Genomic DNA, 12,768 nt, shown 5'->3' with positions numbered 1-12,768 from the left:
GCTAATATCCCATACTTGTTATTTTAGAAAATATTTTGTGTAAAAAATTTTTGTGTAAAAAATATTGGTGAGCTAATTTAGGAGTCACGTAAAATGAAACGAGCGAGTGGATCCACTCTATTGTACTGTATTGTATGATAGATACAATGTTTGGGTAGATTGTATTGTTTCTTGTTGTTTAGTAACATTTTAATTGTTTGTTTTGATTGTATCGTACTGTATTGTGATTTATAAATTTTTACTTAATTATTTTAGGATAGGAGGTTTGATTAAATTTAAATAATTAATGTAAAGGGTAAAATATTATTTTGAAATATTATGTAAAGATATAATTGAAAAAAGAAATTGAGTAACAATGGAAATACATCAAATTGGTTGTTCCGGAGTTTTCATTGTTACGTAATAACGAAATTTAACAATACAGTACAATAAATTAACAATTAAAACAGACATGATAGGTATAGTAACAATACAATAGAAGAATAATATAATTAAAATAATTATATCATAACGTAATATAAAGACCTAATTTGGAAGCGGTAACGCATTGATTCGTCCAAACCAAAGCTTTTTGCCTGTAACGTTTTTTTTTCTTCTCTTTCTCTCTCGGATTCCTTCTTCTTTTTGATTTTTTTTTTGCGAAGTGTTGGTTCTGCGTTAATTCAACGCTGCTTTTATTGTATTTTGGTTAAGTAAGAGTGGAGTTCCCAGTTGGAAAGTGTTTGATTTGGGTTCCATTTGCTTATTAATACTTGGTTTAGTTCTCTAATCTTTGTGTGGAGTTTCAATTTTTGCCTAAAGTGAGTACTCTTTTGTTTTGGTACTAATTGTTGGATTAGGGAGATAATTGTGTTTGTATTTGTGTTGTTGTTTGATGATTGAAGATGACTGTAGGATATCGTGAGGTTGTTGGAGGCTGGATTCCAATAAGATTATAATTTACGGAGCTCGAAGAAGGAAGAGGTTTGGACAGCCGGAGGACTATGGATGGGAAGGAGAATAATGGTGTTAATGGTTCAAACAAAGTTGGTATTCCTAAATGTTGCTTGAAGGCTAGGGTAATTGATCCTGAACTTGAAGCCAATTGTCACTCTACTGTTGTTTCTGGATGGTTCTCTCAAACTCCTACATCATTTGGTAAATAATCGAATATTTTTCGTTTTATTTGACTGGTGTGTTCAGGGTTTAGATGTTATGGTTGACCTGTTTGTTGTTGTTCCTAAAATTGCAGATGGAAAAGAGAAGGTACTGTACTTCAACAATCCAATGTGGCCAGGTTAGAATTTGCTTGTTCCTTTGTTATATTTTACTAATAAACCGAGGGTCGATCAGAAACAACCTCTATTTACCCAGGGCTGATACTTGTAATTTGTTCCAAAGAGTAATCAAAAGTTGATTAATTTTTGAACTTCAACATTTTCTGTTAGCAGTGTCAAACTAATATGTTGAAATATTTTCAGAAAAGTTGGATAAAAACATGAAATCATTATCTTTTTGTTATTGTGTTAATCTTAACACTTTAGATGATCTTAGTGATTTTGTATACTCAATCACATGTCAAAAGTAGATTTTTTTGGAGATGATTGGGACATTAGGACCTTTTTTTCTTAGTTGTGTGAACAGAAGAGCTTCTGTCAGCTGCAACTGCCTTATTTAGTTATACTATATTTAGGAGATGATACAGAGTGCCCTATTGCAAAGTAAATTGTGAAATTTTAGGGTGAGTGGCTTGGCTTGTGCTCTTGTTTCCTTGAGCCCTGCATTTCCAATATGTGTGTTGAAGTAGCACAAAATGATGCTTCTGGTAGAAGTAGGAGAAAAATTGAGCTTTGTGCTGTATCAGATTCCTGTAATTTGGTTTGCTAGTTTAAACCCCAAGTTAAAGCATAAAGTTTGACTGATATTTCCAAGTGTATGACTCCTTTTTGATATTAAAGTACTCAACGATTTCCTTTATCTTATACCCTTTTTCATGAATGTTTACTAAGAAAAGATTTTTCTTCATTGCGTCTTTTTACAGGAGAAGCACATTCCCTGAAAGTAGAAAAGGTTTTATTCAAGGGAAAGTCAGAATTCCAGGAGGTTTTGGTTTTTGAGGTTCAGGATCTTGTTCTATTGTAGTTTTGTGCTATAAATCTAGCTAGAAATTTCTCTCAAGCTATTTTATCATCTGCCTTATTTGTGTATTTGTACTTGCAGTCTGCATCCTATGGAAAAGTTCTAGTGCTAGATGGCATTGTTCAGTTGACTGAGAAAGATGAATGTGCCTATCAGGAGATGATAGCCCATCTTCCTCTTTGTTCAATCAAATCTCCTAAGAAGGTAACCATGTAAAATTTGGCTTTACAGATTTTGCTCCCTTTGTTTCACTCCCAATGATCACAAAGGTTCTAGGATTTGCTTTCTTGTTTTGGAATCAGAATTTACTGGAAGAGAGTGAATCTTATGTGCTTGAGAACTGGATTGATATGTGTTTGTGTGTGTGACAAGCTGAGACCTGGATTTTTATATGTAAGTCAATCAAGAAAAGATAAAACTATGTGATGGAACCAACCAAACACTCACCCTTTAAGATTTCATCATCATGGATGGTCCACTTCTCCCCCAACCTTTTGAGGTTTACATGTGTGGACTGATAAATCATTTCTTTGTTAGAGTTTGCTTGTCAAGTGGATAAAAATTGCTTATTTTTTGTAGCATTTTATTAAAATAGCTTCCAAAAGTGCATTTTGAAAAAACAACTTGTGTCTATCTAATTCATTTGAAAAATGATTTTGATAAGCAAATCATGTTTGGTTAATCGATTTTAAAAAGTATTTTTGAGAGTCAAATTACGAGAAAAGACAGAAAGTACACATTGCAAATTTTGTTCAATATTATATGTAGCTAAATCGAAGAAAATATTAATTATTGATATCATATTAGCATAATGATTTAAATATAATTAAAAATATTAAGCCAAATAAATTAAATAATTATTCCACAAATTAAAACATAAAATAATAATATATAAATTGTATGATAAAATAAAGAATCAAATTTATGAGATATGATAATTAATTAACAAGGGATATATTGGTAAAAACATGTATAAATGGTAGGGTACTCTTGTTTTGAAAAATGATTTTCTTTTTTGCTTTTTTTAAGAAGAAGAAATTTTTTTGCTTCTTCCCAACCCCATAAAACCGCTTTTACTTGTATCTAAAAACAGTTTTACTGATTGACCAAACATTTTAACTTTCAAAAATTGTCGTTTTCTCAAAAAAATGATTTTAGCCTCCCAACCACTAGGCCAAACATGTTTTCAAAAATTGTCGCTTTTACTCTGTTTGCTGTATGTCACTATCATTTCCACATACAAGGACATCAATATCTAAACTGGTTGAATGGAGGGTATTTGACTATGTTGCTATTAACAGAGGGAGATGAAGCAGGACATGCACACATTTATTTTTGTCAATTTTCTTTTCATGAATTCAATATTGTGGGGGTACTGAAAAATGTGAATCACCCAATGTTAAGATTAAAGCCCCTGATAGGTCTATGGCATGAAGGAATCTGAATAATCATTTAGTGGATGTGCATTAGGAACTAGGAGGATTACCTTTGAAAACTTGGTGGACTGCATTAAGCAGTATCTCTTCTAACATGATTACATGTAATTACTTTGAACTTGAAACTAAGAAATGTCCTAGTTTTGAAGGATATACACAGAGGAAGCTCAATCATCTAAGTATTCGGCTATTATTTCTGCAGAACCCGTTTGTAGTGGATGAGAATTTGATGTGTGTGGATGTTGGTGGAACTAAAATTTTCATCTACCAGTTTCTTTACTTGTTAAGCATCTGTAAAGTACCAAATCTTCATTGATTTATGGGTTTTAATCACTTGTCAGCATTGGTTTACCAGTTTTCAGTTTTATCTGCAGATTTTGAACTTCAAATATGCGTTGTGAATAATCACTAGAATGGTGGCACTACCTGCTTGTTATCTCTGTCTGCTTGTTTTTAGGTGGAATCTGATATAGGTGATAGTTGATCAATTTTAATTAATTGCTCAAAAGGCCAAGTCTGAAATGCTGCTGTCTTTTACAGCTGCTGTGGGAGTGTGGGTTTTCTCATTTGTTACAAGGGAGAGAAAAAGAGTTATCTTCATTTCTTTTCATAATCCTGATTTTATTCTTTGCCTGGGCATCCAAGACAAAATTAGAAAGATTTGAGTCTATGATAAGCTCATTATGAAGATATGATAAGCCTCACATATATATATATATATATATATATTGGACCTTATTGTTTGAATGCCTCATCTTTTATATTAATCTGTTTTGGCTTGGGTTTTTTTTCTTCTCAGTTTTACCATTCATTTGTTCGCTGTCTAATCTATTTTGACCTACAAATGCAGGTTCTGGTTGTTGGGGGTGGTGATGGTGGAGTTCTAAGGGAAATTTCTCGACACAGCTCTGTGGAGCTGATTGATATTTGTGAGATTGATAAAATGGTTATAGATGTGAGTAATAGATCGAAGATACATGAATTGGTGCTTTTGTTGATTTTCATATTAAATATGTTGTATTTTCCTGTGTTGCAGGTCAGTAAAAAGTATTTTCCAGATTTGGCTATTGGCTTTGAGGATCCTCGTGTCAATCTTCATGTTGGTGATGGTATGAACACTTTCATGTGTCGCTTGATCTTATTAGTATGAGTCTTCGCATCAATTCAAAAAGATTTTTTCTACTTTGGATTTTTAGCTTGGGAGGCTGAAATTTAATTTCCCCGTTTCACTAGTTGAGCTGTATGACTTTTTTTTTGAGATAAAGCTATATATGACTTTCTGAATGATTTTTGACAGCTGTTGAATTTCTGAAGAACACACCTGAAGGGAAGTATGATGCTATCATAGTTGATTCATCAGATCCTGTAGGTAAGTCGGATGCATCTTTTAATTTTATGAATCCTTGCTTTGAAAAGTTTTAGCAACGTAATAGTCATTTATCGACTTTCCATACAGCATCCTGCCATCCACAGTGAGGCAATCCCCTGTCCAAATAGGGCAGATTTTGTTTGTTGAAGATAGAGCCTATAGTTCACTGATTTTTAAGGATTGGAAACTGAATGCATTTCTGGGTAGATATCCATGTCTTTTGTTGGAGAGCACATCACTTCTTTTGTTTGATTTTTACTGTTTCTGTTGGATGTTCTTGTCCAGTGTAGATATTGACTGTTTAGTATCTTCTCTTGTTTGGAGTAGGAATAGTTTTTGTTTTTTGGTTTTGTAACTCACACTCCTAATAGATGGGTTTTGCAGCATCTAGTAATTTTTCAATTCAATGAGCTTTAGTTTAATTCTTCTCAAATGTCTTTCATTACAGGTCCTGCAATAGAGCTTGTTGAAGGACCATTCTTTGCAAAGATAGCCAGGGCATTAAGGCCTGGCGGTGTACTTTGCAACATGGCAGAGAGCATGTGGCTTCATACTCATCTTATTCAGGATATGATCTCAATTTGCCGTGAAACATTTAGTTCTGTTCATTATGCATGGGCCAGTGTTCCTACATATCCTAGGTATAATTCAGGAATTAACAGCAACAGCCTTGCAAGTTAATGTACCATTTTATTTATTTGTTTTTCCTCAGTTGTGCGGTTGAAGGTTAAAGAGGTATTGTCAAACATGCTTCCACTTAATTGTTATTGAGGATTGTTGCTTTACGTATTATGCAGTGGCGTTATTGGGTTTCTTCTGTGCTCAACTGAGGGACCATTTGTTGATTTTAAGCACCCTGTTAATCCTATTGAGAAGTTGGAGGGCGCTCTTCAGCCTCAGCGGGAACTCAAGTTTTACAATTCTGAGGTAACTTGTTCTATTAATAAGCAATTTCATAAAGCTACTCATAACATCACCAATAAACATTCTCTGATTTTGTTTATGCTGTGTTGACTGAGCGTGTGGTATTCATCAATATTTACTTGTCTTCTTCGTGTTTTGTATCAATAATCTGGGATAAAATGTTAAGTTTTAGATACAATTTGAGATTATGAGTGTTTCAAATGTACAGAGACAAATTGTACAAGCTTATCATCTGCAATTCGATAAGAGTGCCTTTTCTACCATTTGAACTATATTTGTTTTTACCTTACTACCTGGAATTTGAAGTCCACAAGTGCACTTCAATTCAACCAAGAAAAGCTGTCATTTTTCTTCTAACAGAGTATCTTGTTCTTTTAACAGATGCATGAAGCTGCTTTTGCATTGCCATGCTTTTTAAGGAGGGAGGTGAGCGGTCTCCGTGATAGCCCACGTTCCGCAGGGAGTGGAGTCGAGATTTAAGAAGTTGCATTATCTATGAAATTATTACCCATTTCTTTTCCTTGCTGCTGGAGTAAACTCAACCATATCCTTCCCACTTGTCACACGCGTAGCAGCAGGAAATGTAGATGTGGCTATTTTATCTGTGTGGTTTGTATTTGGTATTTGACATTGAAGCCATTAGCATGTAATATGCAGGTTTCAGTACTGCTATATCTATTGTATGGTACTCCTCTTAGTTTATATTGAAACTCGAATAAACTATGTCATGACGCATTGGCATATATATTACTCTTTCTGAAAAATGCTTGGTAATGAATATTTACGTTCTTACGATAAACTGTAAATATATGTTTGCTGGTTATCACGTTTCATTAAGGAATCTGGAAGTTGAAACAGTACAAATACGAAACAAAAAAAAATTATGAATCCGTCAATCGTGTTAGTAAAAAAATGTATGGTTGAGGTTGGTAACTTCAAAGACCTTCCATTACAGCAACTAACCTGTCAGTCAAAAATCATTCCAAGGCCAATAACAGTCTAAATGAACCATAAACTTCACAAAGAAAACAAGCAAGCAAGGCAGTAATGGTATTGCTGCAGACAATCAAAAGGAAAGATCCATCCGTAAAAATTGTTCATTTGTATGGGAAGCTTAACTATCAATGGATGAACGTACAGATGTATTCAAATCGACGACAATTACACTGATGTTATCCCTACTACCCCGAGCAATTGCTAACTCTGCGAGGAAGGAAGCTGCGCGTGCTGCGAGACTTTCTTTGACGCCTTCATCTCTCTTATAGGATTTGGTTTGTTGGTCGCACCTTCTGAATGTCTGACCATTCAAGCTTCTTCTTGTAACGTCACACGCAACATCATTTGGAATGACATCCCATAGACCATCACTCGCGAGTATTAAGAACTCATCTTCATCACTTCTTTTGCTAACTATCACTTCAGGATCTGGTATCACGTACGGTTTGAGGTACATATCACCTGCATCAATCAATAAGGTATCATAAGAAGCATGATCCAAGGTACTCCGATCAGCTCTGCCACGAACAAGTAAGTTAATTACTAATGTGTTCGTCATGTCCACAAAATGATTACACAAGGACTAGATCTAATTCAATTGGAGATTGTAACGGACTGGTCAGGCTACATAATAATGTTGCACAATATCATTCCAATTTCCAGCAGCTAGTTTATCAATAATGATCTGATTTGTCATATCCATTTCCGTTGGTTGCCTCGACAAAGATGAGAATGAATGAGGGAAAGACCTGCAAGTGTAGTAAGCTGAGTCTTCGACGTACCTATCGATCTTGAAGTAGCAAGAACTCCTAAGACTCTTTGTCCATTCCAATTTATGACTTTCCCACCTGAATTTTCAATTCTATCCAGCTCATCAGGTCTGTCAGGCTGCGCCCATACAGGAACTCCGTCAACAGAAAGCATTCCATTTCAAAATCAAAGACAACCTACTTGGCACTATCAAATGTAGAAAATGTCGAGAGAAGTTTTTTTAACCAAGTTAATTCATCCCTATCAGATCTACACGCAAATCCAGGATTTTAATTTGATGGTCTTAGCATTGATCACCCGCAGCGCTAAAGGCTACATCAATCACTGAATACTGATCATATCATTACTCGTTGCCAGTTTAATTATATGATGAACGACCCATACAACATTAGACCTTTGGCGAGTTAAGATCATTGCATTAACAGCATACAAACTGTCATATCTAAGGATGTTAAATAAAAGGCATGCCAAAGTTGCCAGGCCCCGTGGTTATATAGGAGGATTTACAACGAAAAAAATATAAAGTAAAATCATAACGATACGTCTTTGTTCGTGTTTGAGTAGGGCTAATCCTTTGACATTATTCGCAGCCATATCTTTTAGAAAAGTGTACGTTTGATTTTCACTTGACACAAAATAAAAATAAAAAAAATTCGATCTTACGATTTTATACTAAAAATATTATATAAATTGTAACAAAATATCTTTTAATCTCGTGATATTTAAAAATAGGAATTAAAGAATTGGAAAAAAAAATACATTCTTTCTTACATAGATAAAAGAAGGAAAGTAGAACTAATAAATTGCAAACGGACGGAGAAAATATTAAGTGTTCGTGAAATCTGTTCGAATAGTGTGAACGACAGAATAATTCTGCAAATTTTAGGTTTACCTTTACTTGTTAATCCGGCATAAATTTTGATTAATCTCACGTATTTTTTTCATCAATATAAGAAACAATGACAACTAATAATATTTTTCATCTAAATTTTAATAAGTTGAATTAATCTTAACACAATTTAGATTAAGAATAATAAAGGGAAGTTAAAAAAAATCGTGTACCTTATGATCAATAGACAAAGGTACGGCAACTCCAGCACGTGAAAGCACAGCTCTTGAATCTCCACAATTCGCAACAACAAATTCCTCCACTCCCACCACCGCTACCACCGCCGTTGATCCTATCGTCGCCATCTCCGCCCCTTCCTTGTTCACCTTTTCGTCCATTTTACGGAAACTCTCCGTCATAACTCTCTCCCAATTAATACTCTTCCCATCATAATCTTCTCCTTCCGAAACTTGCTGTATCACTAAACGGTGCAAAAAGTCACGGCACACGTTCGCTACACGTGACCCTCCATGCCCGTCGTAAACACCAAAATAATCATACCTCCTGCTGCTGCCGCCGCCGCCTTCACTGAAAAAACACGGATAAATCGCCACCGCATCTTCCATTTCCCTTCTCCGGCCGATCAACGATATCGATCCATGTGAACAGCACGTCACCAAGCTCTCCCTTACTTTTTTCACTTCACTAGATAACGCTAGTTGAACTTGATGATCATCAGTATCAGTTACAGTACTTTTTTTCTTCTTACAATGCCTGTAATCATCGGCGAAGACATTGAAATTTTCCGGTAGCTCAGTCGTCGATTTCAACAAACGTCCATCCAATCGCCTACGGCGAGTAGAATTTTGCTCCTTCTCAGTCAGATCTACTTCTGCTAATCCACCGGAATCTATCAACGCCGTTAACCGGCAACCTTTCTCGTTTGCCGGCGGCATACCTTTAACGTTATCAATCATTTTAATGTGAAGACGATGACTGCATTGCGAAGATTATACCGGAAGTAGTATAAGATATTTTGCGTAATTCGGTCCAAAAAGAGAGAAAGTAATAGAGAATTGAACCATTAAACAAAAGTGTAAAGAAAAAATGAACCGTTGGATAGAAATAGGATGATTGATTTATGCCACGTGACGATGATGAAGCGGCTGGTTGAGTTCCAAAGATGAAAACGCAATGATGAGTAGGACGAGGACTGAAACACGTGGGCGGTATGGATGAAGCAAGAAGAAAATACGTGGCGAAAATATTTTATGTGATTATTAATTATTTGTTTCTTTTATAATAGTTAATTAAAATTATGTAAATATTGATAATGTAAAAAATCATTACGAATAAATTTATATAAAGATTAGTTATACATATATCAGTATTCGAATTTTTTGAATTGTCAATGTAATATATAAATTATACCAAAATAAATAAATAAAATTTATTTCTTATTTAATTATCAAAAAATAATATCTTGTTTGGTACGGTACCCTTCTTTTGAACTTAGGTATATGAATAGTATCAAGGTTATTAATGCGTGTATTGCAACTAAATACTTTTTTCGTTCATAATTATTTGTCATAATTATTTGTCAGGCTAAGATTATGTACCTTCCACAAGAAAAATTAATAAAATATGTGATTTGATTAATATAACCTTACTATAACAAAAATATAAGTCTACATAACTTTTCAATTGAACAAAATAAACAAAAAATAACTAATTATTTCTTGATTGTTTAAATTGACAATTAATCTTAGACATCTATTTTTAGTATACCTGCCAAATAATTTTGGACGGAGAGAGTAATTTTTAAAAAATTTATGTGATGTATATTATTTTAATACATCAAATGCGAATAATAAATAATATTAACATAATTAATAGCTAGATTACTAATACATTATAGAGAAAAGACATAAAGTCAATATTGAAGTTATCCCGAATTTTCAAAAAAACACTTTAACTTTGCAATCGTCCTATTACCCTACTAAACAATTTTGAAAAGACTAGATATCAGGTGTCCGCGCCAGCACAAGCCCAACGTATGTTAATTTTTTTTCTCAATTATGTGACATAAATGAGATTCGAAAAAGCAAACTAAATCTTTTATGTGTTCTTTTTTTAAAAATATTTTTAATTGTTAATTTATATACCTTTTATGTCATTTTCGAATAATATATATTACTCTATTTATTTCATTTTATTTGATACAAGTGATTTTAGGAAAATCAATGAAATTTCTTATATGGTTCTCCCATATTTTTAGTTGTTATTTTACTGTGATTCATAATACTTTTAGTTCTTGCGTTATTTTCAAATAATACATGCAACTTTTTTTCTTTCGATAAAAATAAATGAGTCAACCAAATTTCATTGTCTTTTTTACTATATTTTTCTAAAAATATCTTAAATTGTCACATTGCGTTTTTAAGCTTCCTTTTTTATGTAATTTTTAAATATGTAACAAATTAGAAATTAAAACGAAGAATTAAGGTTTTCAAATCATTATATTTCATTTTTAATATTCGACTCGCTCCTTTTCGATTCATATGAACTTATTTTTTAATTTCATTTCAAAAAGAAAATAACTTCAGATTTTTTATTTTTTTATATAACATATTTAAGATCACAAAATTATAAATATACATCTATATTTTGATTTTGATTTTGATTGATTCCACCAATATTATACTTGATATATAATTATTAAGAGCTAAGCTTAATAATAATTTATTTACTTATATGTATATAAATAATAAATAGATATCACAAAAACTCATAAGAAATGAAGAAATAAACAGAAATGAGGTAATACTAATAAGAATAATTAAAGATATTTTTAGAACTATTTAATTTTCTTGTTTATATTTTTTGGTAGATTTTTGTTTGCATGAAGTTGTATTTTTACCTTTGATCATCATTCACTTCATATATAGAAATATGTTTCTAGAATTATTTATTCTTGATGGATTTTTGTTAGTATGACATTACATTTTATTCTTGGTCATCTTTTAATACAAATATATCATTCTATTCATTTTTATTTGTTAAGTTACTTTTTAACATTTTTTTCTTTAATTTCAATCTAAATTTGACATGTGGTGTAGAAAGTGAAGAAAAAAAGAATAATGGAGGAATGAATCACTTGAAAGTGAGAGGCGGGAGATGAAGTGAAATTTAAGATAAATCAAAATTAAAAGTAAAAAGGCAAGAGAGAAATAAAGTTTTTTTTTTAAAAAAAAGATAAAGAAAAAACTTAAAATAAAAAATACATTTTAAATTAAATTAACATGTGTCATATAATGATTGGTGTGTGAACATACTTGAATCTTAAAATTTCGGGCTGATCGAAAAATAGTATAATAATATATGTTCAAACTTGTTTCGTGGTAATAGGACAGTTGCAAAGATAAGGTGTTTTTTTGCAAATGCGAGACAACATCAATGGTGACTTTATGTCTTTTCTCTACATTATATTTAATACTAATTTTATATCCATTGTTCAACACTATTTTTTTATACACTCTATCAAATTTTATTTTATATTTTATCATTTTAATTGTGTTTATTCAAGAGAAATTTTAATTAGGATAGTTTACACAAAGTTAAATATAACATACTCCCTCCCTTCACTTTTTATTCGTCATGTTGTGCTCTTTAAAAGTTAATTCGATTAATATGCAAAGTTAAATTATATTATATTAATTCGATATTTTAAATAAAAAATTTAATATTCATAAACTATATGAAAAGTACTATAAATTAAAAATAAAAATTATGACAAATAATAATAGACGAAGGAGTACAACATTAAGTTTTTATTAAGATCGACATTTATTTTGCGTGGGTATGTGGGACCAGTAGGATGTAGAGATAGGACAAGTGGCGTCTTCTAGTTGCTAAGGTTTCTGGTGAAACTATCTAAACCTTCTGCCGTTTGGTGGACAAAAATATTGACTACTTAGAGGACACGTGTTTCTTGTATATGGGATACTAAATTCACGGGAGAGTGACGCGCAAGATGGGAAAGAGGCGAACCTAGTTTACTATATATTCTAGATACATATGAATTCACTTGAATACAATGTATATAAAATTAATTACATCTAAACTTGATCCCATGTATCTGAAATGTATTTATCTGAGCATATCTAAAAACACCTAAAATTTAGTAAGATACATAGTATTATAAACTAAAATATATACTAGTAATTAACTTTCAAGTCGATCAAATTTACGTAAAATCTCCTCAAAATTATTCAATATGAGACATGTATGAGATAGATAATCCGAGGAAATGGAGAGATTCATTA

General features: G+C 32.3%; 2 protein-coding genes across 3 annotated transcripts; one reads left to right on the top strand and one right to left on the bottom strand.

The window, feature by feature from the left end:
- The first annotated feature begins 533 nt into the window (after positions 1-533).
- On the top strand, positions 534-6,611 carry LOC107015092 (spermine synthase). 2 transcript variants are annotated; one of them, XM_015215260.2, is made up of 11 exons: positions 534-800; positions 895-1,137; positions 1,232-1,276; positions 2,021-2,097; positions 2,200-2,322; positions 4,405-4,509; positions 4,591-4,663; positions 4,852-4,923; positions 5,372-5,564; positions 5,721-5,850; positions 6,229-6,611. In XM_015215260.2, exons 2-11 carry the CDS (start codon positions 984-986, stop codon positions 6,325-6,327), a joined length of 1,071 nt encoding a protein of 356 aa, XP_015070746.1. In that variant the 5' UTR covers positions 534-800; positions 895-983; the 3' UTR covers positions 6,328-6,611. The 2 variants fall into 2 exon arrangements, with proteins under 2 accessions (XP_015070746.1, XP_015070747.1); XM_015215261.2 differs by having other exon boundaries at positions 885-1,137.
- A 166-nt stretch (positions 6,612-6,777) lies between these two features.
- Positions 6,778-9,420, bottom strand: LOC107012856 (protein phosphatase 2C 51-like). The gene is made up of 3 exons (XM_015212807.2): positions 8,677-9,420; positions 7,626-7,731; positions 6,778-7,305 (listed from the first exon to the last, which is right to left on the bottom strand). The coding sequence occupies exons 1-3, from the start codon at positions 9,418-9,420 to the stop codon at positions 6,962-6,964; spliced, it is 1,194 nt and encodes a 397-aa protein (XP_015068293.1). The 3' UTR covers positions 6,778-6,961.
- Between the last annotated feature and the right edge of the window lie 3,348 nt (positions 9,421-12,768).

Source organism: Solanum pennellii, chromosome 3 (genome assembly GCF_001406875.1).
Source record: "Solanum pennellii chromosome 3, SPENNV200".
Taxonomy (NCBI): domain Eukaryota; kingdom Viridiplantae; phylum Streptophyta; class Magnoliopsida; order Solanales; family Solanaceae; genus Solanum; species Solanum pennellii.
Note: the sequence above shows the minus strand (reverse complement) of the source record. Positions and strands in the feature narration are given on the sequence as shown.